The following is a 27,907-nucleotide window of genomic DNA, read 5'->3' on the forward strand; positions in this document are numbered from 1 at the left end:
CAAGGAACGACCTCACCTCAACATAGTTGTGAAGTCCAGATGACAAGAAGAGACCAAGAGGAACGAAACAAAGTCAAAAAGACTAAGTAACAACGGCTGAAACAGCCAGAGCGTACATAAAAAGCGACCAGTCCCACTGACGCTGAGTTTTAGAATGATGCATATGGCGGAGTATGCGCGCGCATACGGAAGGCAGCCTCGTTTCCGGGCTGGCCTAGACACCCTTACGGGTCTCGGTCACTCTTTTTTAGAGGCGTCTTTCTTGTTACCAAGGGGACGCGTACAGCGATACCAGCACTGAACCAGGGTTAATTGCTATATGTGAGTTGGGTAAGATATGTAATTTAATTAGAACTCTTACTCAGAATGTTATGCCTTATTAGGCTTTTGCATGGCAGCTCATAAAGCAGGGTGGAGGGGGGAGAGGGAGAGTAGGAGGGAGCGGGAGAGGGGGAGGAGGAATCTTTGTGGCAAGTTTCATTCACAAATTCGAAAATACCAAAACTAAAAGTGAAATAGATAAAGAAAATAATAAGACAAGAAGAGCAAACGCTCGATCGAGTCACTTTCGCAGTTCTGAATATTATATGAGGCATCAGATGGACAGGAAGAAATTGCTATTCACAACACAATGAGTCACGTTCACATAAAATTTGAGCCCGGTCACTTTTATAGTTTCCGAGAAAAGCCCAACGTTAAGTTGTGTGTTGCCGAACAGAAAAGGCTAGTTATCTCCCTTGTTTTTCTGATAACGTTCGTAAAAGGCTATACAGATGTAAATACTTTGATGTAAAGAATAATCCTACAAAGTTTCAATCACATCCGATGAACTTTGTCAAAGATATAAAATGTCTAATTTTTCCTTTGACGCTGACCTGTGACCTTGAAAAAGGTCAAAGGTCAACGAAACCATCGTTAAAGTGTAGAGGTCATTGGAGGTCACGACTAAACAAAATATGAGCCCGATCGCTTTGATAGTTTCCGAGAAAAGTCCAACGTTAAGGTGGTGTCTACGGACGGCCGGCCGGATGGCCGGCCGGACAGACTAACACTGACCGATTACATAGAGTCACTTTTTCTCAAGTGAATCAAAAATTGTCAACATACAAAATTTTTTTTATTTATCATCAGAAAAAATGCAGAAAGTTATAATTAAAGAGGTACTTGCTAATCAGGTTATGTGCATGGGTGCGTGTGTGTTTGCATGTGGTTGTGTGTGTGTGTGTGCGTGTGTGTGTGCGTGTGTGTGCGTGTATGTGTGTGTGTGTGTGTTATATGTGTGGGTGTGTATGTGTGTGTGTGTGTGTGTGTGTGTGTGTGTGTGTGTGTGTGTGTGTGTGTGTGTGTGTGTGTGTGTGTGTATGTGTGTGTTGTTGTAACAGTGTTTGAGCGTGTATGCGCAAGTGTGTGAGAGAGAACGAATTTTGTGAATGATCAGATGTTATGACTATGAAAAAGTAAGCCAAGGGTATAACTCAATGCATCTGTGTGTGTGTGTGTGTGTGTGTGTGTGTGTGTGTGTGTGTGTGTGTGTGTGTGTGTGTGTGTGTGTGTGCATGTGTTTGTGTGTGCGTGCGTACATGCATGTGTTTCTGCGCACATGGGTGCGTGCGTGCATGCATGCGTGCATGCATGCATGCATGGGTGCGTGCGTGCATGCATGCATGCATGTGTGTGTGTTTGTGTGGGTGTGTGTGCGTGCGTGCGTACATGTGTGTGTGTGTGCGTGTTTGTATTTTTGCTCCTGCCTGCCTGCCTTCCTGCCTGCATGTCTGTCTGCCTGCATGCCTGCGTTCATTTGTGCATGTGTTTAGCCATAGCAACGGACGTCAAAAAGATGTGGAAAAGTGGGGATGTGTAAGACAGCTGTTAAAGTGAACACAGCAAACAGTGCTAGGACCATCAATCAAAGCTGTTAAAGTGAACACAACAAACAGTGCTAGGACCATCAATCAAAGCTGTTAAAGTGAACACAGCAAACAGTGCTAGGACCATCAGTCAAAGCTGTTAAAGTGAACACAGCAAACAGTGCTAGGACCATCAGTCAAAGCTGTTAAAGGGAAACACAGCAAACAGTGCTAGGACCATCAGTCAAAGCTGTTAAAGTGAACACAACAAACAGTGCTAGGACCATCAGTCAAAGCTGTTAAAGTGAACACAGCAAACAGTGCTGGGACCATCAGTCAAAGCTGTTAAAGTGAACACAACAAACAGTGCTAGGACCATCAGTCAAAGCTGTTAAAGTGAACACAGCAAACAGTGCTAGGACCATCAATCAAAGCTGTTAAAGTGAACACAGCAAACAGTGCTAGGACCATCAATCAAAGCTGTTAAAGTGAACACAGCAAACAGTGCTAGGACCATCAATCAAAGCTGTTAAAGTGAACACAGCAAACAGTGCTAGGACCATCAGTCAAAGCTGTTAAAGTGAACACAGCAAACAGTGCTAGGACCATCAGTCAAAGCTGTTAAAGGGAAACACAGCAAACAGTGCTAGGACCATCAGTCAAAGCTGTTAAAGGGAACACAGCAAACAGTGCTAGGACCATCAATCAAAGCTGTTAAAGTGAACACAGCAAACAATGCTAGGACCATCAGTCAAAGCTGTTAAAGTGAACACAGCAAACAGTGCTAGGACCATCAGTCAAAGCTGTTAAAGTGAACACAGCAAACAGTGCTAGGACCATCAGTCAAAGCTGTTAAAGTGAACACAGCAAACAGTGCTAGGACCATCAGTCAAAGCTGTTAAAGTGAACACAGCAAACAGTGCTAGGACCATCAGTCAAAGCTGTTAAAGTGAACACAGCAAACAGTGCTAGGACCATCAGTCAAAGCTGTTAAAGTGAACACAACAAACAGTGCTAGGACCATCAGTCAAAGCTGTTAAAGTGAACACAGCAAACAGTGCTAGGACCATCAGTCAAAGCTGTTAAAGGGAAACACAACAAACAGTGCTAGGACCATCAGTCAAAGTGAACACAGCAAACAGTGCTAGGACCATCAGTCAAAGCTGTTAAAGTGAACACAGCAAACAGTGCTATGACCATCAGTCAAAGCTGTTGAAGTGAACACAGCAAACAGTGCTAGGACCATCAATCAAAGCTGTTAAAGTGAACACAACAAACAGTGCTAGGACCATCAATCAAAGCTGTTAAAGTGAACACAGCAAACAGTGCTAGGACCATCAGTCAAAGCTGTTAAAGTGAACACAGCAAACAGTGCTAGGACCATCAGTCAAAGCTGTTAAAGTGAACACAGCAAACAGTGCTAGGACCATCAGTCAAAGCTGTTAAAGGGAAACACAGCAAACAGTGCTAGGACCATCAGTCAAAGCTGTTAAAGTGAACACAGCAAACAGTGCTAGGACCATCAGTAAAAGCTGTTAAAGTGAACACAGCAAACAATGCTAGGACCATCAGTCAAAGCTGTTAAAGTGAACACAGCAAACAGTGCTAGGACCATCAGTCAAAGCTGTTAAAGTGAACACAGCAAAGAGTGCTAGGACTATCAGTCAAAGCTGTTAAAGTGAACACAGCAAACAGTGCTAGGACCATCAGTCAAAGCTGTTAAAGTGAACACAGCAAACAGTGCTAGGACCATCAGTCAAAGCTGTTAAAGTGAACACAGCAAACAGTGCTAGGACCATCAGTCAAAGCTGTTAAAGTGAACACAACAAACAGTGCTAGGACCATCAGTCAAAGCTGTTAAAGTGAACACAGCAAACAGTGCTAGGACCATCAGTCAAAGCTGTTAAAGGGAAACACAACAAACAGTGCTAGGACCATCAGTCAAAGTGAACACAGCAAACAGTGCTAGGACCATCAGTCAAAGCTGTTAAAGTGAACACAGCAAACAGTGCTATGACCATCAGTCAAAGCTGTTAAAGTGAACACAGCAAACAGTGCTAGGACCATCAGTCAAAGCTGTTAAAGGGAACACAGCAAACAGTGCTAGGACCATCAGTCAAACCTGTTAAACTGAACACAGCAAACAGTGCTAGGACCATCAGTCAAAGCTGTTAAAGTGAACACAGCAAACAGTGCTAGGACCATCAGTCAAAGCTGTTAAAGGGAACACAGCAAACAGTGCTAGGACCATCAGTCAAAGCTGTTAAAGGGAACACAGCAAACAGTGCTAGGACCATCAGTCAAAGCTGTTAAAGTGAACACAGCAAACAGTGCTAGGACCATCAGTCAAAGCTGTTAAAGGGAACACAGCAAACAGTGCTAGGACCATCAGTCAAAGCTGTTAAAGTGAACACAGCAAACAGTGCTAGGACCATCAGTCAAAGCTGTTAAAGGGAAACACAACAAACAGTGCTAGGACCATCAGTCAAAGCTGTTAAAGTGAACACAGCAAACAGTGCTAGGACCATCAGTCAAAGCTGTTAAAGGGAACACAACAAACAGTGCTGGGACCATCAGTCAAAGCTGTTAAAGTGAACACAGCAAACAGTGCTAGGACCATCAGTCAAGGCTGTTAAAGTGAACACAGCAAACAGTGCTGGGACCATCAGTCAAAGCTGTTAAAGGGAACACAGCAAACAGTGCTGGGACCATCAGTCAAAGCTGTTAAAGTGAACACAGCAAACAGTGCTAGGACCATCAGTCAAAGCTGTTAAAGTGAACACAGCAAACAGTGCTAGGACCATCAATCAAAGCTGTTAAAGTGAACACAACAAACAGTGCTAGGACCAACAGTCAAAGCTGTTAAAGTGAACACAGCAAACAGTGTTAGGACCATCAGTCAAAGCTGTTAAAGTGAACACAGCAAACAGTGCTAGGACCATCAATCAAAGCTGTTAAAGTGAACACAGCAAACAGTGCTAGGACCATCAGTCAAAGCTGTTAAAGTGAACACAGCAAACAGTGCTAGGACCATCAGTCAAAGCTGTTAAAGTGAACACAGCAAACAGTGCTAGGACCATCAGTCAAAGCTGTTAAAGGGAACACAGCAAACAGTGCTAGGACCATCAATCAAAGCTGTTAAAGTGAACACAGCAAACAGTGCTAGGACCATCAGTCAAAGCTGTTAAAGTGAACACAGCAAACAGTGCTAGGACCATCAATCAAAGCTGTTAAAGTGAACACAGCAAACAGTGCTAGGACCATCAATCAAAGCTGTTAAAGGGAACACAGCAAACAGTGCTAGGACCATCAGTCAAAGCTGTTAAAGTGAACACAGCAAACAGTGCTAGGACCATCAATCAAGGCTGTTAAAGGGAAACACAGCAAACAGTGCTAGGACCATCAATCAAAGCTGTTAAAGTGAACACAGCAAACAGTGCTAGGACCATCAGTCAAAGCTGTTAAAGGGAACACAACAAACAGTGCTAGGACCATCAATCAAAGCTGTTAAAGTGAATGTTAAAGTGAACACAGCAAACAGTGCTCCAAGGAGAGGATGAATAAAAAGAAAGCATGATCCTGATCGCAACCAACTCACAGTGCACGCTCAACCCACATGGCGATGAGATGTCCCACATTTTGTACATATTTGTCCTTCTCCCTGAACAGGTACATTCCAGAGTAGAACACAGTTAATACAGCGTGTCACAGATTAGGCCAAAAAAAAAAATAGGTGTGGTTACGGTAACATAGCCAAAAAAAATAGGGTAGGAAGGTAGGCAATTACTTTTTTTTTCTTTTCTTTTTTTTCTAATGTGTACAAATTAAACCTACTTGACAGGGAAATAAGTGTGCGACTCGGGCGATTTCGCTTTCATTGCGTTTTCTGCACTCGTTTTTGGCTCACGTAAGTGTAGCCTATGCGATCGTAACTTTGTCTGTCTGTGCGTGCGTGCGTATGTGCGTATGTGCGTGCGTGCGTGTGTATGTCTGTGGTAGAAACTCTAACATTTGAAGACGTCACATTACATTGACGTCACATTATGGCGTAAGAGGGTTAGACGTCACGCGAAGGAAGTACTGAAAGTCTCGGTCATTATTATTTTGAGCGGGCCGAGACTTCTTCTTCTTCGTCGTTCGCTCAGACAGCAACTCCGGAGGCCCTGATGAAGGCTGCTGTACGCCGGAGGCTCTCCATGGGTCCATAGAGTTTGTCGTAGTTGGCAGTCGTGTCCCTGTAAGTAGGCTACATGCAGACAAACATCTAGATCTAGTGTCTCGCTTTCTTGCACAGTTTCACCTATGCTCTTTCTCGTGTGTGTGTGTGTGTGTGTGTGTGTGTGTGTGTGTGTGTGTGTGTGTGTGTGTGTCTGTGTGTGTCTGTGTGTGTGTGTGTCTGTGTGTGTGTGTGTGTGTGTGTGTGTGTGTGTGTGTGTGTGTGTGTGTGTGTGTGTGTGTGTGTTACTGTTTGTCGATTTCTTACGTGAGCCTTGATGGCTTCGCCTCTTGTTTTTTGTTTTTTTGACAAATGTAATAAAAAGTTATAGGGTCGGCCCCTAAAAATAGGGTAGGTCGGGTTACCGTAACCACATCTATTTTTTTTTTAGGCCTTACACAAAGAGCCTTTCAGAAGGCCAATGAAAAACTTACAGCGATCGTTCACTCCACATGGCAACAAGATCATTAACACTCTGAACGAATGGGTCATTCTCTCTGAAAAAAATACACAATAAAACAACCATAACACAACATCATGAACAAATTCCGGCACCTTACACTTGCTCTGAAAAATAGACAATAAGGCATGTTACAAAACGCTGTAACGTTAACATGAATCGATTTCAGTGCCTCATACTCTCTCTAGAACAATAGAAAATGCAAAACATCAAGAACATGAAACAATTCTAGTCTCTTGTTACGTTCTGCAACACTAGCTATTTGAGTAGCGCTTTTGTTCTCTTGGTCTAATGGTTGATCTTTTACAGAAAACGAACCTCTGGTTTCCCTTGTATCACACTTTATTCAGTAGAATAAAACATTCAATTGTAACAAGAACAGATGTACAGTTGAACCTGCCCGGGCGACCACCTCTTGAGTTTGTTTGTTCGTTCATGGGCTGAAACTCCCACGGCTTTTACGTGTATGACCGTTTTTACCCCGCCATTTAGGCAGCCATACGCCGCTTTCGGAGGAAGCATGCTGGGTATTTTCGTGTTTCTATAACCCACCGAACTCTGACATGGATTACAGGATATTTTTCGTGCGCGCTTGGTCTTGTGCTTGCGTGTACACACGGGGGGTGTTCGGACACCGAGGAGAGTCTGCACACAAAGTTGACTCTGAGAAATAAATCTCTCGCTGAACGTGGGGACGAACTCACGCTGACAGCGGCCAACTGGATACAAATCCAGCGCGCTACCGACTGAGCTACATCCCCGCCCACCACCTCTTGATAACGACAATTAACTTGCCAACAAAGACCACTCCAAAGGATCCACAGCGACCTCCTGTGAATAACGACCAGTTTTGGTCAGCCCACTGTGTGGTCGTTATAGGCAGGTTCCCCTGTATCACTTTTTCAGCTAAATATACTACGCCTATACTGCAGATATAGAGAATACTACATGGCTTGCTGTGTCGTACCAGATTTACACGAGTTCGTTTTTTAAATATTGAACTGCGAGCGAAAGCGAGCTATTCACTATTTGAAAAAGCAACGAGTGTAAATCTGGTACGACACAGCAAGCCATGTAGTATTCTGTTTATCCTACATACTGTACTTACGTGTATATTACTGAAAATGTCCTGCAGTCGAGGCAGCTAAATTGAAGACGCTTGTTTTGGAACCTCGATCTCTTCTAAAGCCTCGTGCAATCTATTACGTCAAAGCAAAGAAACGTCACTCTGAAAGTGTGGCGTGACGTGTTAGTTCTAAAGATTCATGAAGGGTAATTAGCGAGCGCAATTTTTGTTTCTATAATGACGTTTGTCTCGGTGACTTTGGCACCATAAGCAGTGGAAAAACAGGTCCCTGCCAGACTTGCTTGACATGACCTCATTTACATGTTATACTGTACACACGTGTGATTTGAACGATTATTATCTCACGGGTGTCTCTCTCACGTATGTAGGATAAAATATGCTTATCTGCAATCTGGAGTATGCCATCGGTTGTAACCTTCCCGGCACCCACAGGCAGGAACCTGCGAATCATTGTATGCTTTTTCTTCTTCTGCGTTTATGAGCTGAAACTCCCATGTACACTTGTGTTTTTTGCAGGAAAGTGTTTTTATGTGTATGACACACCCTGACATTTAGGCATGCATGCAGTCATACACCGCTTTCAGGGTATTTTTGTGTTTCTATAACCCACCGAATTCTGACAGGAGTTGCAGGATCTTTTCTGTTCGCACTTGGTCTGGTGCTTGCGTGTACACACGAAGGGGGATGAGGCACTAGCAGGTCTCCACATAAGTTGACCTGGGAAATCCAAAGAATCTCTACCCTTAGCCCACCAGACGCGGCCGGGATTCCAACACGCGAGGAGGCCAGCGTCTTATCGACTAGGCCACTGCGCCCGTCTGAATCATGGCATGAAGACTCACCCCGAGGTCTGGCAGTTGCTGTTATGGGCAAAGGCACACTGCAGGAGAATGTCAAAAAGACACAGGCTGACATGTTGAAAAACGTCAAAGGATTTCTTTTCTTCGGAAATCTGCTGCAATTTGTCCTGAAATCATATTCGATCGATTGTTTGGCATGTATAGATCTCTCTTGTTGAACACTTTATTCTTACTGAACAAGAAAGAAAAAAAGATAGTACAGTAAAAACCCCTTAACTAAACAAACACTAAAACACTCTGACAAAATCAGTTCTATATTCAGACACGGCACCCCCCTTTTTACATTTAGTCAAGTTTTGACTAAATGTTTTAATATAGAGCGGGAATCGAGACGAGGGTCATGGTGTGTGTGTGTGTGTGTGTGTGTGTGTGTGTGTGTGTGTGTGTGTGTGTGTGTGTCTGTGCGTGTGTGTGTGTAGAGCGATTCAGACCAAACTACTGGACCGATCTTTGTGAAATTTTACATGAGTTCCTGGGAATGATATCCCCGGACGTTTTTTTTCATTTTTTCGATAAATACTTTTGTGAACGTCATATCCGGCTTTTTGTAAAAGTTGAGGCGGCACTGTCACACCCTCATTTTTCAATCAAATTGATTGAAATTTTTGTAAAGCAATCTTCGACGAAGGCCGGACTTCGGTATTGCATTTCAGCTTGGTGGCTTAAAAATTAATTAATGACTTTAGTCATTAAAAATCTGAAAATTGTAATTAAAATGGTTTTTTTTATAAAACGATCCAAATTTACGTTCATCTTATTCTTCATCATTTTCTGATTCCAAAAACATATAAATATGTTATATTTGGATTAAAAACAAGCTCTGAAACTTAAAAATATAAAAATTATGATCAAAATTAAATTTCCGAAATCGATTTAAAAACAATTTCATCTTATTTCTTGTCGGTTCCTGATTCCAAAAACATATAGATATGATATGTTTGGATTAAAAACACGCTCAGAAAGTTAAAACGAAGAGTCGGTACAGAAAAGCGTGCTTATGCAGCACAGCGAAACCACTACCGCGCTGAACAGGCTCGTCAGTTTCACTCCGTTTTGCACAAGCAGCGGACTACGGTCATTGTGAAAAAATGCAGTGCGTTCAGTTTCATTCTGTGAGTTCCACAGCTTGACTAAATGTAGTAATTTCGCCTTACGCGACTTGTTTTTACCTAGAAACATCTCGGAAAATTGAGTCTTAAAAATGAATGCAGCTAAATTTAAAGAGGTTCGTTAATTGTGAACAGAAAATCCACTGTAAATATCTTGTTGAACAATAAATATCGTTACTGAACAAAAACACAAGAAGTCAGCGAAAGATAATTCTGCATGAACATATCTTTTTTTGTAGACCTTTCTTTCTTATCTTCAGGATTGGTTCCGCATTACAAACACCTACTGACATTTACGTTGCCATGGATGACAATAATACGCAATGTAACAGAACCAGAAGAATGTTGGCAGCCTGGTTCTTGATGTGGATGTAGGGTTTCAGGATGTCGAAGTGGAAGGCGGGGGTCAGCAGACGACGGCTTCGAGCCCACCTGGCTCCATTGCTGATGAGGAGTCCCTCACCCAGCCAGCCCAAGCCCATCTCGTACACGGACGCAATGAACCCTCCTCGAGGCTTGGGGGCTGAAAATTAACGCAGCAAAATCTTAATTAAAGTTGAAACTGAATGAATATTTGACAATTAAAACATATTATTGGCACTCTGCTTGTCCACGCTGCCAAATTGCTCAAAAACCAATCTTCAACAAAAAAACGTGAACGTAAAAGTAAGTGAAACTAGACTCTACATTTTTTTTAACCCAAAATATTCCTGAATTCTTTTTCACCTATTATAAACATTACAGTTGTCCGCATGAGTAGCAAAATCATCTGATCCCAGCTCTGACATTTAGTAAAACCAAACCACATGTAATTCTTACGGATTGCATTAGCATACAGTTAAATTAGAACTGTCAGTGTCGCTGGAAGGTGAAATTAATTCCTCGTTCAGTCTATGGTGTTGGTTACAATTTGAAACCATTACCCCCCCCCCCTACCCCTCACATCTACATTGTTGGTCTAAGCTGTAAGCTGGTTGGTATTATCAAGAGTTTACCCTGTCAATTTGACAGGAAATTCCAGCTCTATTCAAGTCACAATGTCTTCAACCTTCATTCGAATTCATGTGCAGGGGCCTTTTAAGACCCACCCCTCTTACTTTTTTTACTTTTTTATTTTTATTCATGAAGTCTGTAAATAACACCTCCATTTTAAGACTGCTTGACTTCAGATCTTCAAAGAACAGTTACATATTCCATGATCTGGACAAAAGCAATACAATGTATTATCAAAGGAATCCTTTTTAATTCTCATGAACGTTTCATATGTTAGGTTTGGGTAATTCAACTTACTTTGTTTGTTTGTTTGTTTGTTTGCTTAACGCCCAGCCGACCACGAAGGGCCATATCAGGGCGGTGCTGCTTTGACATATAACGTGCGCCACACACAAGACAGAAGTCGCAGCACAGGCTTCATGTCTCACCCAGTCACATTATTCTGACACCGGACCAACCAGTCCTAGCACTAACTCCATAATGCCAGACGCCAGGCGGAGCAGCCACTAGATTGCCAATTTTAAAGTCTTAGATATGACCCGGCCGGGGTTCGAACCCATGACCTCCCGATCACGGGGCGGACGCCTTACCACTAGGCCAACCGTGCCGGTATTCAACTTATTGAGACGGCAGCTTTTATGTACAATTCTGTCACTGAATGGTGTTGTGTGTGTGAATGGCTGCCGCTGTGCGGGAGTGCGGTTGAGAAACGGGGACCTGTACTAGAAGTAGAATCTTCCGAAAGCCAGACACAGCTGCATGAAGGTTGTCTCAGTCCATATCTTATCATGCAGTTACTTACAAAAATAACGAGTGCAGAATGGCCTTGACTGACATTAAACCTGCTCGACTTTAATCTTTTTATCAGTATGTGGTATATTGGTGCATAACGCAGGTCTGTTTATTCAGGGGTTTGGTGCAAATTAAGTGTGCCACATTCAGACAAGTATTCTCGATCGATATGTTTTAACATTATCAACTGAAGTTCATTATTGTTATTGTTAATGTTTGAAACGGTCCTGATATCTGCTTTTCACAAAAAGTCTGTCTCCTTTGCTTTGGTCACTTCTATGTGAAAAATTTCGTGAAAAATTATTTACTCGCTGTATAACGAAAACTGATGAAAAATGAAGATCATATTTTTTAAAGGCTGCGGACACACAGCTTCACGTAAACCATCAGTTTCTGGTCACAGACACTGTCTGGCTTTTACACACAGTACAAACACCCTTTCGTTTAAACACTCACCGCTTGACAACATCCTAGGTGCCCTCCGTAAAGAGCGAGCATTTTTCAAAGAATTTATTTTTGCGTGGCCAGCCGGATTGTCTAGTACCACAATCGGACGCCTCGTTTAGGCGCTAGAACTAACTTTTAAAATCTAAATAATAAATTGACAGCTTGTAACACAAATATTCTTTAATCATAAAAGATTTCTTTTTTCATCGACACAAGATCAGGAGTTTTAAAGTTTTAAGAAAGGGAGCCGGAAGCAGGTCACGCAAAGGTCGTGTTTCCGCAAGCAGTCAAATTTTCTGCATAGCGCTTGCTTCTGAAGCCAACCGCCGCTGATAAGTTCATGTGACTCGCAGTCGTTTGTTGCATTTTAGATTCAGAGTCATAATTACGTGCTACTGCAGATATAGCGAGTCGCAATGAAATCACAAACTGACGACAAAATTGTGAAAAAAAGGAAAGTGTGTGACACAGGTTCACAATGGCTCAGGGGTAAAATAAACCACGAAATCTGGTGTGTGGTTTACGCAAGGTAAATAGCGATTAAAACAAACTGTGTCATTTAAATGCTATTGCAAGTGTGCTCCATAAGGTTAGAATTGCTTTTTTCACGAGAACATTTAAATCGTTCTGTAAATCATTTGAGGCAGACTGGGCCTTTAAACTACATGTACCAATATAAAACTGGAAAGAAAGGACAACAATAATTAGCCCCAAAAAATCAAATAGTCAAATAATGATATATATTAGAGAGAGAGAGAGAGAGAGAGAGAGAGAGAGAGAGAGAGAGAGAGAGAGAGAGAGAGAGAGAGGGGAGGGAGGGAGGGGAGGGATCAGAGGTGAGGTATGTTTTTCTGGTTTACAACATCGAAAGCGCGCTACTAACTACAGCCGAACCAAGCCGAACTAGGTTTGGCGAACGTTGCACGATGTCATCAAATCAGGGGATTCCCTTTTTTGGGGGTTGCAGCTGCATTAACATTCGAGGTTCGGCGATTCACTCCTGCAAACCTTGCAGCGCGTCACTGTAACCTTAGACGAACTGACTTTTCATTGGTTGAATATTTGTTTATCTTCATCCTTAAAGAGTGACAATAATGGCGGCTATTATTAACGCTGTCAACTGATCACGTGTCTTCGCACGTGATATTTCTTGATCATGTGACCGGTGTCACCAAAACATTCGCCGCTAGTTTGTACACTGAACAAGACACGGTGTAACATTCGCCGAACGTTCGCCGAACCGAGTTCAGCTTGGTTCGGCTGTAGTTAGTAGCGGGCTTAACAATACCTCACTGTCAGCCTGCTCTGTACACCGTCAGGCATGCGCAAGATATCCCTATGTCAGGCTTTGTGCCTTTGTCGCCTGCATTTGCCAGATTCACAAAGCATGAATCACACCTGCACAGTTTCCGTTTTAAATCTAATGTAAGCACTGCTGGTCCTTTTTAAACTGCTCTGTCCTTAGTGAATGGTGACAACAACTGCAACATTCCAAGGCATTTTAAATGCCGCAGAAAAATTGTTTTTAACAGGGGAATAAAGGAATCTTTTATTGGAATTTTCATGTATTTCTGAAATAAAATAAACTGGTAAAAAAACATGATATCATGCAACTTGCAAGAACACTTAAATGGAGATTGCTGAGGTACAATGGGTCTGTTGTTTTACTGCGCATAAGTTTAAAAAATATTTCCGCAGCATCTTTCACTTGCTCATTGTAAGATCTTCAAATCGTGTGTGACCCATTCTTTTCAAACCCCATGCGGGTTAGGGGGAAGAATTTACCCGATGCTCCCCAGCATGTCGTAAGAGGCGACTAACGGATTCTGTTTCTCTTTTTACCCTTGTTAAGTGTTTCTTCTATAGAATATAGTCAATTTTTGTAAAGATTTTAGTCAAGCAGTATGTAAGAAATGTTAAGTCCTTTGTACTGGAAACTTGCATTCTCCCAGTAAGGTAATACATTGTACTACGTTGCAAGCCCCTGGAGCAAATTTTTGATTAGTGCTTTTGTGAACAAGAAACAATTGACAAGTGGCTCTATCCCATCTCCCCCCTTTCCCCGTCGCGATATAACCTTCGTGGTTGAAAACGACGTTAAACACCAAATAAAGAAAGTAAAGATTCTTTTCAAGATACATGTACAGTGGAACCTCGCCTTTAAGACCTCTAAAAGTCTGGGAAAATCAGGTCTTAAAAAGGAGGGAGTCTTAATTTGGGGGTTCCACTGTATACTTCATTGCCTATCACATCTTTTCTGCAAGACTATCCTTAGCGGATTATGACATTATTCAGTTATTCTGCAGAAAAAGCAAAATGCTGGAGAAAAACTGTCTTTTCCGCAGCATTTCTGGATAATGTCATCTTTCGCCGAAGCAGCGATTTTTTTTGCAGCAAAACATTTTACTGCAGTAAAATTGAAATCAAGAATGCTGCAGTAAAACGGTGCTGTTGTTTTACTGCAGAAAACCTGTTTTTATTTTTTCTGCAGCATTTTGTACTGGCTCTTGGCGGATTATGACATTATTCAGTTATTCTGCAGAAAAACCGAAATGCTGGAGAAAAACTGTCTTTTCTGCAGCATTTCTGCATAATGTCATCTTTCGCGAGAGCAATGTTTTTTTCTGCAGTAAAACAGTTTTACTGCAGTAAAATTGAAATCAAGAATGCTGCAGTAAAACGGTGATGTTGTTTTACTGCAGAAAAACTTTTTACACTTTTTCTTCAGCATTTTGGCATTATTCAGTTATTCTGCAGAAAAACAGAAATGCTCATGTATTTCTGAAATAAAATAAACTGGTAAAAAAACATGATATCATGCATCTTGCAAGAACACTTAAATGGAGATTGCTGAGGTACAATATGGGTCTGTTGTTTTACTGCGCATAAGTTTAAAAAATATTTCCGCAGCATGTTTTACTTGCTCATTGTAAGATCTTCAAATCATGTGTGACCCATTCTTTTCAAACCCCCCGCGGTTTAGGGGGAAGAATTTACCCGATGCTCCCCAGCATGTCGTAAGAGGCGACTAACGGATTCTGTTTCTCTTTTTACCCTTGTTAAGTGTTTCTTCTATAGAATATAGTCAATTTTTGTAAAGATTTTAGTCAAGCAGTATGTAAGAAATCCTTTGTACTGGAAACTTGCATTCTCCCAGTAAGGTAATACATTGTACTACGTTGCAAGCCCCTGGAGCAAATTTTTGATTAGTGCTTTTGTGAACAAGAAACAATTGACAAGTGGCTCTATCCCAAAGCTAAACTCCACCGCATTGTTGCGACGGCTAGCAAGCTTGTTGGGCAACCCCAACGACAGCTGACCGGTCTCTACCAAGCTGGCATTAAGCGGAAAGCTCTCAAAATTTGCCGTGATCCGATCCATCCTCTCAACCCCTGTTTCGAAATTCTCCCTTCAGGTAAACGTTATAAGGTCCCTTTGGCACGCAAAAACCAGTTTAAAAAGTCATTCCTGCCTTCTGCAGTCACCATTTTAAATTCTTCTCGCATCACGTAGAGGCTGGTCGGCTGGGAAAAAACAAACAATGTGTACATGTGAAGGTGTGTGGGAAATATTTGTAATGTGATTACTCGGCTGTGAAACCCAACTCCTGTGATATGAGAGGGTAAATTTACATAGTGCAATATCATATTTGATTGTATCCCTTTTATGTTTTATGTTTTATGTGTGTCGTCCTATACAATTGTTGTTATAATCGTTTACAGGCAGACAGGGTGTGCCGAAGAAAAATTTCCATTTTTATGTAATATTTTAATGGACAATAAAGTGCTGTTATTGTTATTATTGTTATTGAATCTTTTTTACCTGAAGACTTCAGCAAAATGCGGACGAGATCAGGATGGTAGAGAAGCAAGACGGGCACAAATGGGCCAGCCCAAACTCGTGAAAAACGCGGACGTTTCACCATCATATCTGTGTCATACTTGATGCCTGCCTCGTTCGGTCCTGGGAACTGAAAAATAATGTTATCACGATAATTAGTATATGAGCTAATGTGAGTGGTAAACTGCTAACTTTTAGTAATGTTTGTTGTTGAGTTGAACTTGACATCATGTACGTATAAGATAAGATAAGTATAAGGGATAAGATTTTATATAGTCCATGAGGGTAACCTCACAGAAATTCGGGCTGCTTTCTCCCTGGGGAAAGCGAGCTGCCATACAGTATACGGCGCTACCCATTTTTTTTTTTTTTTCCTGCATGCGTGTATTCATGTTTCCAAGCCCTGAGACTTAATGCCGTGTGAGATGGCATTTTTTTTACACTTTATTCCAAGTCACACGGGTATTTGATGGACATTTTTATCTATGCCTATACAATTTTGCCAGGAAAGACCCTTTTGTCAATCGTGGGATCTTTAACGTGCACACCCCAATGTAGTGTGCACTAAGGGACCTCGGTTTTTCGTCTCATCCGAAAGACTAGCACTTGAACCCACCACCTAGGTTAGGAAAGGGGGGAGAAAATTGCGGCCTGACCCAGGCCTGAACACGCAACCTCTCGCTTCCGAGCGCAAGTGTGTTACCACTCGGCCACCCAGTCCCTCAATGACTGAACTTTTATCAGCCAGGGCTGTGACTATCCCTACTGAATGCTGAAGTTTGACATTAATGTGTGTGTGTGTGTGTGTGTGTGTGTGTGTGTGTGTGTGTGTGTGTGTGTGTGTGTGTGTGTTTGTGCGTTTGTGATCATATACACACACACACACACATATAATACGTATGTTTGCCCTCTAGTAGTTTGTGTGCTCTCAGGTGTGTGTTCTGACCTCAATGTGTATTCTACATGTTCCTACACTCAGAAGTGAGGGTTCTGGGTATGCAGAAATCATTAAGGTACAGACATTACTGGTACAGGCGCACTAAGTGTGTGTGTGTTTGTGTGCGTGTCACTGTGTGTGTGTGTGTGTCTGCATGTGTGTGTCTGCATGTGTGTGCACAGGTGTGTGTGTGTTCCCTCTGGCGGTGTGTGTGCTCTTGCAGGTGTACAATACATGTTCGTCAATGTGTATCCTAGTTTCCTGCAACCAGAAGTGAGGGAGTGCGGCGAACTCATTAAAGTACATTTCTGGTACACGCGCACTAGGGCACGGAGCCGTACATTACTATTAGTAGTGGTAGTACACACGCACTGTGATAGGTGCGCATGCACCTTGGCTTTACGCATTCCACCGTTTTTCTGGACATGCTCTCGTGTCATGCTCTTAGAGTTGTAATTTGTCAGAGCTCTAGACAGCGCCTTACCTTGTGCAAGCTCCCGTACAGCCAGTGAAATTCTGTCTCTCCCGGACAGTCATTGAAAAGCTTGGCATAGGATCGAAAATTCTGAATTGCTGCAACCACCCTATACAGGACATAGCCAATCACAGAAAACAGCACGGTGGTTTTGAGGAGAGACAGGTTGTCTTCCATGTTCACAACATGTGCACTTGGCTACCACAGAGCTTCGCGCAATCTCGACTCGAATCGAATCGAGGACACTCTGTTCTTCGGGGATTTTCCGAGAGGTACCGGAACTTCCCGATGTGGTGCATCGGTGACAAATAATGATGGTACATGTACTCCGCCAGAAGCGATCTGGTTGCTATGCAGCTTGAACTCGCAGCTCAAACTTTAGCGTAGTAAATTCAAAGCTCAGAATCCAGTACCATTATTGAGTAATATTTGATACAAGTCACTTTTATCAATGCATAGAATTAATTTGAGTTGTGGCACTAATCGACGGAACTGATGAGCTCCAAAACAGCATGATTTCATCATTTGTTTCTTTGGCCAAAGCGGTAAAAAGCATACTTTTGGTCTTCCTTTGTTTGTCAGTTTCGTTCTGAAAAATTTCCGATGTCATATTTTTTTCAAAACGCACCTTTTCAGTTCCTTCCGTAACTCGAATGGTATTTCAAATGACTTTTCGGTATACTCACAAGGACAAGTTCTGCAAATTTAGAGACGTAGATTGCAGCAGAAAAACCTCACAGAATTTATTTTGTTCCTTTTTTTCTAAATCAGAACAGGAGCATACATGATTTTGTTAAGCTCAGTTTTCAACAATATGGAGTAGCAAACTTCTCACAGATAATCATAAAGAAGTTAAGAGAAGATTTATTTACGAGGGTTGTGGCATATGCATACACGCGAGTTTGTTTTTTTGAACCATCCCACCTCACCCTGAGACTCGGAGAGAGAGAGAGAGAGAGAGAGAGAGAGAGAGAGAGAGAGAGAGAGAGAGAGAGAGAGAGAGAGTGAGAGAGAGAACTCGAACTCGAACTCGAACTCGAAAACTTTATTACCGAGGGATGATAGCATTAGGTCCATATGGTCCTTTCTTACAGCTAGTCCCTACTATAATACACACATGAAACAAAGAACAAGTATGAAGAATAAAAAATAAAAAATTAATCACACACAAAAAATCAAATAAAACAAAATCATGCAGGGAAAAGTATAACAAAATAAAAATAAAAAATTCAAAAATGTGCTTGTTAATGGAAGCATACTATACACTTTCTCTTTCACACATCCTCACACACACTCGCACAGACGGAGAGAGAGAGAGAGAGAGAGAGAGAGAGAGAGAGAGAGAGAGAGAGAGAGAGAGAGACTGAGAGAGACGGAGAGAGAGAGAGATGATTGGGTGAGTTTCGATAGAGAGTTACAACTGAGTAGCAGATTGACAATGGTAATGTCAAAAATATACCTGAAAATATGATTTCAAAACATTGCTGATGCACTTTATAAAACAGTCTACTTTGATCATAGACTCATATCAATATAAATATATACCCCAACTTTCAGCAAGTAATATACATGTACTTGCATTTTTAAAACAGTCAACAGTTGCTATTGATGCCCCCTGTTTTGTCTAGTTAATGTTGAAATTCTGGTCAAAAGAGTCTTGTTTTTTTTGGAGAGAATGATGTAAACCCCTTTCCTCTTTTGTTTTTCTACACTCCATTTGAAAATGATACTGATTGTATAAGCATTACTGAGTGTTGACGGACTTTGGCATGTGTAATAACAAACTCAATATAAGATATATAATATGAGGTCAACGTGTTCAAATAAGGATGATGTCTATTCTAATTACATGTATCATGTGACTCATAACCAACGTCGCCTTGATTAAACACATATAGTACACACAAACATACACACCGAAACACACACACACACACACACACACACACCCGGCACACCCACACACGGCACACCCACACACACACACACACTGACACACACACTACTGCTGATTGTGGGCAAATAATGGAAAGACAAGACACACACTGACACACACACACACACGCACGCACACACACACACACACACACACGCGCGCACACACACACACGCAAATGATGGGAACGGTATGATTTAGGTCAGGCGGGGGGGGGGGGGGGGGTGGGGTATTTAATGTTTTACCATTAAGCCACAACCAACAGCAGACGAAACGGACAAGGGACGTGACTCTTATAGACGAAGTTGTCAAATTGGACCAATGAAATAAGAAAGTTTACGTTGCTGCGGTGTTGTTTGTCAAGATGGCGTTGATCAGGCAAGCAAGATTGAGCCTGAGCACCTTCCTGGTCGGTGCGTTTGCTTGTCTGCTTCCAATTATTGTTGGTATAAGCCAAACGACGAGCTACCTATGGGGAGAATTTCAAGTGTTCGTTGTCTTGCTGTATGCGGTCGTGTACAATGGAGTATTGGTTCTCGTGTACATGCAAGAAAGAGACACGTACAAGGTACGTGTGAAACAATCACTTTCTCCTTCGCCTTCGTATTTCGTTCTCTCTATTCCCTTCCCAACAAGCGGGGGGGAAACCCTAGAGAACATAAAAACAGGCGACTGTGTGACGGCGACACTGTAGAAAATAGATTCCTTTCTTCGTGGTCGACAAACAGCCAGAAAAGCTCTGTCCAAGGCAAATGAAGTTGTGTCTACCCTGTTTAAATTTCAAACTCTGAATCTGATTTCTTGTTCGAGTTTACAGCATTCTATTATTTTCCATAAGCTAACAAGGCAAATAAATGTCAGTGTTGTTCCCAGAGGACAATAGTTCAGTTGGATCTAGACGGGCGCAGTGGCATGGTGGTAAGACGTCGGCCTCCTAATCGGAAGGTCGTGAGTTCGAATCCCCGTCGCTGCCGCCTGGTGGGTTAAAAGTGGAGATTTTTCCGATCTCCCAGGTCAACTTATGTGCAGACCTGCTATAGTGACTTAACCCCCTCCGTGTGTACACACGCAAGCACAAGACCAAGTGGGCACGGAAAAGATCCTGTAATCCATGTCAGAGTTTGGTGGGTTGTAGAAACACAAAAATACCCAGCATGCCTACTCAGGCGTCATTAATAGTCAGAATGTTGACCCTGGGCGTCTAATGGAAGAAGAAGATACCAACAATTAATATGTATAGGTTCAATTAATTGCCCTGGCTACAAAAACATGTTTGACTTGACTTGATCAGTTGAGGCCAGTGAGGGGCTGTTCACAAAGTTGCATGGGAAAACAAATACACAAAAAGGTAGCACTGCCTGGCGGTGAAAGTAACAACAACTATGTCACAATCGGGGTCATATTTTGAGGGTAGATTTTGCCAGCTATAGTGTGCGTCAAGTCTACTCTTGAGGCTGTTCGGTTAGATTAACTTAGAAGACGTCATCATCTTCAAAGTAAAACTAATGCTCTTGTTTTTAATTTACAGAACAGTTTTCCCATGCTTATTAATAAGTTATTATCCTACATATATATGTGTGAGAGAGACACCCGTGAGATAATCGTTCAAATCACACGTGTGTATATCATGTAAATGAGGTCATGTCCAGCAAGTCTGGCAAGGACCTGTTTTTCCACTGCTTATGATGCCAAAGTCACCGAGACAAACGTCATTATAGAAACAAAATTTGCGCTCGCTAATTACCCTCGATGAATCTTTAGAACTAACACGTCACGCCACACTTTCAGAGTGACGTTTCTTTGCTTTGATGTAATAGATTGCACGAGGCTTTAGAAGAGATCGAGGTTCCAAAACAAGCGTCTTCAATTTAGCTGCCTCGACTGCAGGACATTTTCAGTCAAATACACGTAAGTACAGTACATGTATGTAGGATAAACAGAATACTACATGGCTTGTTGTGTCGTACCAGATTTACACTCGTTGCTTTTTCAAATAGTGAACAGCTCGCTTTCGCTCGCAGTTCAATATATTTTAAAAAACAAACTCGTGTAAATCTGGTACGACACAGCAAGCCATGTAGTATTCTCTATTTAGACAACGAGGCAAATAGAATTCTGCAATCTTGTTGTTTTCTTACACAAGTACATGTGGTGCATAAAAACTCTTCCTCAAAAACTCTTAGTGCTGCCAGTACTGTTGGATGATGATTCCTCTGGTTTTGTTCACATGTACCTTTAGTTGGTTTTTTTTTTTTTTTTTTTTTTTTTTTTTTTTGACCTCAGTTGCATGCAAGGCTGCTTCAACCCATCTTTTTTGCCTCTTTCGTCTTTTTTTTTTTTTTTTTTTTTTTTTTTCTTTCTTTCTTTTTGGGACCTTTAGTTGTTGTTGTTTTTCTGGGACAGCTAGAGCCTATCAGAATGAGCCTTATCACATTGCTGTAATTCTAGGTTTAGGCCATATACTATAGTCAGATGTGTTTATCGATGTTTTTACTTTTAGTTTCAGTGATATGAGGATAGTGTTAAGCTCATCCCTGTACACCCTCAACCTATCCAAAAATGTCAGGCCGAGTCAGTGTTCACTAGTGTACCCAAGTACAATACAGTGTTCTAGATCATGGTCGAACGTGTAGCAAAAACCTGTACGTGTACATGTAGATACTGCGTCACCCGTGACTCACTTTTTTCTCCAATGTTCCAAATGCATACGTTGTTTTGCTCCCACAAAGACTGCAGATCTTGGCAAACGCGTGACGTTAAAACTAGATTTGATGACGTTACCCGTACACGTTTCCGTACACGTCTTGAAAAGTGCTGATCTAGATCTTGCTAATGTGTATGTCGTGATACTAAATTGTGCATACAGTAGAATCTCCCTGTAAGGACTGCATCATGGTCTCTACATTTGCTGTTCATTTTTTTGTTTGTTTGCTTAACGCCCAGCCGACCACGAAGGGCCATATCAGGGCGGTGCTGCTTTGACATTTAACGTGCGCCACACACAAGACAGAAGTCGCAGCACAGGCTTCATGTCTCACCCAGTCACATTATTCTGACACCGGACCAACCAGTCCTAGCACTAACCCCATAATGCCAGACGCCAGGCGGAGCAGCCACTAGATTGCCAATTTTAAAGTCTTAGGTATGACCCAGCCGGGGTTCGAACCCACGACCTCCCGATCACGGGGCGGACGCCTTACCACTAGGCCAACCGTGCCGGTTTTGCTGTTCATAACCTCTAAAGTATAAACTTACCATCATTTTAAGACTTACATTTACCTCCATTTTAAGACCTGACTTTCACAGGTGTTTGGAGGTCTTGAATTAAATTGGTAGTTCCACAATAAGTTGACCATCATTTTAAGACTACCTCCTTTTTGGCTCACGTAAGTGTAGCCTATGCGATCGTAACTTTGTCTGTCTGTGCGTGCGTGCGTATGTGCGTGCGTGCGTGTGTATGTCTGTGGTAGAAACTCTAACATTTGAAGACGTCACATTACATTGACGTCACATTATGACGTAAGAGGGTTAGACGTCACGCGAAGGAAGTACTGAAAGTCTCGGTCATTATTATTTTGAGCGGGCCGAGACTAGTTGGCAGTCGTGTCCCTGTAAGTAGGCTACATGCAGACAGACAGATCTAGATCTAGTGTCTCGCTTTCTTGCACAGTTTCACCTATGCTCTTTCTCTGTGTGTGTGTGTGTGTGTGTATATGTGACGGAGTGATTGAGTTTGTGTTACTGTTTGTCGATTTCTTACGTGAGCCTTGATGGCTTCGCCTCTTGTTAAGACCTGATTTTCACTGGTGTTTGGAATTTGTACGTTAAATGGGGGGGGTTTCGCTGTACCAAACCCTGACTGAACTTGCTCTGTGTGTGCAGATTGCGGTACGTGCTGGCAACCTAGGCGTGGCGTTTGCTTCAGGAGTGCTGATTACATTCTACGGAGGTTCCTGGAGCGTGTTTGGCTGGTACTTCACTGCTCTCACCTTCTTCCACTGGTCAGAGTATTTCACCACGGCAGCCACCAACACTCGTTCCTTGACCCTAGAGTCCTTCCTCCTTGACCACAGTCGAGAATACCAGTTGGCTGCACTGGCCAGCTGGACTGAATTTACTTTGGAGTGGTTTTTCTTTCCAGGTACTTGCTTTAGACGATGTTCATTAATAGCTCTGTCGGGATTTTGTGGGCTGTGGAAGAGTCGAATTCCTTGGAAGTTGAGGCAAGCAGAGATTTGACTCATCGGGAACAACCAGTGGAAACGCTGTTGGTGTCACAGTGAATAACGATCAAGTTCTTCTTCTTGTCGTTCGCTGTTAGATCGTCAGTCCGGACTGCAGGGCGGAACGTGCTGTCCTCTCGATCAAGTTCTTCTTCTTGTCGTTCGCTGTTAGATCGTCAGTCCGGACTGCAGGGCGGAACGTGCTGTCCTCTCGATCAAGTTCTAATCTGCACGCAATCTAAGAAAAAAGAAACGTATTAAGCAGACTCGGCATGTGGTTTAGTGGTAAGGATGTGAAAGGTTTGGGGTTCAAATCCGGGCCGTACCTGGTGGGTTCTTTTTCTTCTTCTGCGTTCCTGGGCTAAAACTCCCACGTACACTCGTGTTTTTTGCACGAGTGTAATTTTACGTGTATGACCATTTTGTACCCGCCATTTAGGCAGCCATACGCCATTTTCGGAGGAAGCATGCTGGGTATTTTCGTGTTTCTATAACCCACCGAACTCTGACATGGATTACAGGATCTTTTTCGTGCGCACTTGAGAGTCTGCACACAAAGTTGACTCTGAGAAATAAATCTCTCGCCGAACGTGAGGACGAACTCACGCTGACAGCGGCCAACTGGATACAAATCCAGCGCGCTACCGACTGAGCTACATCTCCGCCCCACCTGGTGGGTTGAGGGTGAAGATTTTTCTGATCTAAACTTAATTATGTGCAGACCTGCTAGTGCCTTAATGATCCCCTTCTGTGTGTACACGCAGGCACAAGACCAAGCAAAACATTGAAACTTCTTTAAATTGCTGAAAACTTTGCTGTCATTTTGGCACATCTGCGTCACCGTGGGTAAAAGATAACTCCAAGGACTTCTTAAAACTGAATAAAATTGACAAAAATGTCGATGACCATTTCAGAAAATTTGCCAAAGAAATAAATTGATAGCAGCATTAGCGAGGTCCCAGGTTTTAGTAACTTGCAAAGCTCCTCATTCCTAAAGGCGGTCCTTAAGTAAGCCAGAAGTCGACTTCGCCAAGACTTTGCAAAGTCTTTTTTCCCAAACCCCAGTGCTAAAGCTCCTCGCGCCCCCTAATTGGCGTAGAGGCGCGTCCCCCGGGTGGTGGATGGGGGAGCCTTCTCTACTAACTTCTGAGAGAAGGTCGCATCACTCTCGATGCCGTGAACCTAATTAGGATCTTTTTCTTGTTTCTTCTCTATTTCAACCTCCCCAAAGTCCTTTTACTTTCCTTTTCTCACCCATAAAATTCTTCACTTTTTACCCTTGTTGAGTGGTTCTTGTATAGAATATAGTCAATGTTTGTAAAGATTTTAGTCAAGCAGTATGTAAGAAATGTTTAGTCCTTTGTACTGGAAACTTGCATTCTCCCAGTAAGGTCATATATTGTACTACGTTGCAAGCCCCTGGAGCAATTTTTTGATTAGTGCTTTTGTGAACAAGAAACACTTAACAAGTGGCTCTATCCCATCTCCCCCCTTTCCCCTATCCCATCTCCCCCCTTTCCCTCGTCGCGATATAACCTTCGTGGTTGAAAACGACGTTAAACACCAAATAAAGAAAGAAAGAAAGAAAGTGCTAAAGCTCTGTGCAGCCAGCTTCGCAAAGTATACTTCACGTAGTCAACTTGGCCCAGTTAATTTGGGTGGCCGAGTGGTAACACACTTGCGCTCGGAAGCTAGAGGTTGCGAGTTCGACCCTGAGTCAGGGCGTTAGCAATTTTCTCCCCCCTTTCCTAACCTAGGTGGTGGGTTCAAGTGCTAGTCTTGCGGATGAGACGAAAAACCGAGGTCCCTTCGTGTACACTACATTGGGGTGTGCACGTTAAAGATCCCACGATTGACAAAAGGGTCTTTTCTGGCAACATTGTATAGGCATAGATAAAAATGTCCACCAAAATACCCGTGTGACTTGGAATAATAGGCCGTGAAAAGTAGGATATGCGCCGAAATGGCTGCGATCTGCTGGCCGATGTGAATGCGTGACGTATTGTGTAAAAAAATTCCATCTCACACGGCATAAATAAATCCCTGCGCCTTGAATCCGTATGTTGAAATATGCGCGTGATAACAAGCAGCATAAAATAAAATAAATAAATAAAAATTAATTGAGACACTCCATGAACAACTTGATCACCTCTCTCCCTGCAGGCATGAAGCAAGTACGATTCCTCAACATCCTGGGCCTGATCATTACTATTGGTGGGGAGGCTTTGCGAAAAGCTAGCATGTTCACTGCAGGCAGGAACTTCAACCATTACGTCCAGCACACAAAGCACCAAGACCATCGGCTGGTCACCAACGGTGTCTACAAACTCTTTCGCCATCCGTCCTACGTAGGCTGGTTCTACTGGTCCATTGGCACTCAGGTGGGTTTGACATATTTTAGTTATAAACTATGCATAGGAAAGGCAGGTGTGTTTTTTAATTCAGCTTGCCATTTTCATAAGGTTCTGCATGTTGGTTTGATATATATTCATGGATGAAACCGTACATCCAGATTCGCTGGATTCCACAAATTCTAAAACAAATCCCAAATCAGATAGACTTCTAATGTTCCAAAATTTAGAACAACAAAAGGCGAAGCCTTCAAGGCTCACGTAAGAAATCGACAAACAGTAACACAAACTCAATCACTCCGTCACACATACACACACACACACACACACACACACAGTAAGCATAGGTGACACTGTGCAAGAAAGCGAGACACTAGATCTAGATCTGTCTGTCTGCATGTAGCCTGTAACTTACAGGGACACGACTGCCAACTAGTCTCGGCCCGCTCAAAATAACAATGACCGAGACTTTCAGTAATTCCTTCGCGTGACGTCTAACCCTCTTACGCCATAATGTGACGTCTTCAAATGTTAAAGTTTCTACCACAGACGCACACACGCACACACGCACAGACAGACAAAGTTACGATCGCATAGGCTACACTTACGTGAGCCAAAAATCAAGAACAGTAAGTAATTGAAACGTTTAATTTATGACAAAACAAAACAATCACAAGTAGACAGACAGACAAACAAAGATAATAAACTTAGGTTCAAAATTGTTGCTGATGCTTACTTACAGCTTAGTCTCTGGCAATAATAATGGACAGATTTTTACATTGAGATTAGAATTAAACAAAAATGGACACAAATTATTAATATTATTATTATTATGAACATTTGTGTGCCTAATCTAAATATAGCCCTAGGCGCTTACAAAATATACAATACATAGTGAACATTATACGAAACACAAATCGACAAGGACCAAGACATTCGGACTCATACACTCGCAGAGAACGAGAACGCGACGCACTCACTCATACCAACTACAGGCACATGCATTCTGAAGACGGAAAAACAGTCATAAATAAATAAATAAATTATTGGATACATAAAGTTTGCTCCAGTAACTTACCATTCCTGTTTTTTGATTCCGGATATTTTGTTTGCTTTTTTCAGAAAAATAGTCTGATAAACACTTGTATCATGTCCTCATACCTAGTAATTTAGCCTGACTGATCCAACACAAAAGGTCAAGACCGGGAGATGCCTCCATGTCACCTTCACCCCTGTCACCCCTCTCTCCATCCTCCCCCCCCCTCCCCTCTCCCCTTTCAGTGTGGTTGGTCTGGGAGTGTAAGCAATGATCGAATGCCATATCGTCTGTGTGACAGGTATCTTGTATGATGTCTTGTGTGTGTAATTTACAAGCAAAAACAAGCAAAAACACTGTAAGTGTGTGTCATCTGTTTTTGCTGTAGGAATTCAAATGATTTACAGTTGTTCAATGTTGTTACCAGTGATATGTACTTTTGAGTTTACTTTTGAGTTGGACTGTTATTTATTTAGGCCACACACATACTACAGCTCTTTCCCCCTATTTGATCTATTGGCAAATGTATATATAGTTTCTGAATGCATGCCTTATTGTTTCAGATTATGCTGTGCAATCCTTGCTGTCTGATTGGCTATACTATCGTATCATGGCGATTTTTCAACGAACGAATTTACGAAGAGGAAATTTATCTGCTGAACTTTTTCGGGGAAGATTACTTGGAATACCAGCGCCGAGTGCCTACAGGTCTACCATTCATCCAAGGGTACAGATGGCAGGTTTGATAGTGGGAGCAGGTGTAGAGGCGTTTGTGATACAAGTTTGTCCACCTTGGTGCATTAGGTGCATCCGTACCTGTGCAATGGTACGTGAAGCACCTGCCCACCATGTTGCCTTAGAGGAGTGATGGTAGATAGATATGAATGGTGATGGTGTTTTCTGAGAAGACGGGGGAAAAAGAGATGAATGTTCAAGATGTGCTGTAAATACATGGGTGCAACTCTGCCGGCTACACGCCGGCAGCCGGTTTTTGGTTTCATCGGCTGCCGATGTTTTTGTTCCAGGAGAGGGTTTTTTTTGCATTTTAAATACTAAAAAAGCTGGACCCCAACTTTTGCCGGTTTTTGGAATTTTCCAGGTTGCACCCATGTAAATATAAAACAGTCCTGTTTTTTCTTGCTCTTTGTCCTTATTTATGAGAGAAAAAACAGTAACTCTAGCTTTTAGATACACGTATGAACTTGATGATGTTGATGGATCTGTGAGGATAGGAGTGATGTCAGCAGTAGATTTCAAGTGTGGATGAACTCCAGTTGAATTTAAAAAAGCATTTTTGT

General features: G+C 42.3%; 2 protein-coding genes across 3 annotated transcripts in view; one reads left to right on the forward strand and one right to left on the reverse strand.

The window, feature by feature from the left end:
* Positions 1 to 17,304, reverse strand: part of LOC138978128 (ultra-long-chain fatty acid omega-hydroxylase-like) — a 40,037-nt gene extending 22,733 nt beyond the window's left edge. The window contains exons 1-5 of one of the 2 annotated variants that reach the window (XM_070350775.1): positions 17,073 to 17,304; positions 15,634 to 15,781; positions 9,915 to 10,102; positions 8,453 to 8,577; positions 5,446 to 5,508 (exon numbers count right to left, since the gene is read on the reverse strand). In XM_070350775.1, the coding sequence (XP_070206876.1) occupies positions 5,446 to 5,508; positions 8,453 to 8,577; positions 9,915 to 10,102; positions 15,634 to 15,781; positions 17,073 to 17,240 (692 nt within the window). In that variant the 5' untranslated portion in view covers positions 17,241 to 17,304. Of the gene's footprint in view, positions 1 to 5,445; positions 5,509 to 6,497; positions 6,561 to 8,452; positions 8,578 to 9,914; positions 10,103 to 15,633; positions 15,782 to 17,072 lie in introns of both variants that reach the window. The other variant, XM_070350774.1, reaches the window with a different exon arrangement.
* A 2,051-nt stretch (positions 17,305 to 19,355) lies between these two features.
* Positions 19,356 to 27,714, forward strand: LOC138978124 (protein-S-isoprenylcysteine O-methyltransferase-like). The gene is made up of 4 exons (XM_070350767.1): positions 19,356 to 19,567; positions 22,882 to 23,140; positions 25,386 to 25,603; positions 27,173 to 27,714. Exons 1-4 carry the CDS (start codon positions 19,364 to 19,366, stop codon positions 27,353 to 27,355), a joined length of 864 nt encoding a protein of 287 aa, XP_070206868.1. The 5' UTR covers positions 19,356 to 19,363; the 3' UTR covers positions 27,356 to 27,714.
* The last annotated feature ends 193 nt before the right edge of the window (positions 27,715 to 27,907 follow it).

The sequence above is a fragment of the Littorina saxatilis genome, linkage group LG10 (genome assembly GCF_037325665.1).
Source record: "Littorina saxatilis isolate snail1 linkage group LG10, US_GU_Lsax_2.0, whole genome shotgun sequence".
Classification (NCBI taxonomy): Eukaryota; Metazoa; Mollusca; class Gastropoda; order Littorinimorpha; family Littorinidae; genus Littorina; species Littorina saxatilis.

What these genes read in the sequence shown, in the direction of transcription:
- LOC138978124 (XM_070350767.1), top strand. Translation starts at nt 19,364, where the DNA reads ATGGCGTTGATCAGGCAAGCAAGATTGAGCCTGAGCACCTTCCTGGTC. An exon ending in AAGAAAGAGACACGTACAAG is followed by an intron (nt 19,568 to 22,881) that starts GTACGTGTGAAA and finishes CTGTGTGTGCAG; the next exon opens with ATTGCGGTACGTGCTGGCAA. An exon ending in ACTGGTCCATTGGCACTCAG is followed by an intron (nt 25,604 to 27,172) that starts GTGGGTTTGACA and finishes TTATTGTTTCAG; the next exon opens with ATTATGCTGTGCAATCCTTG.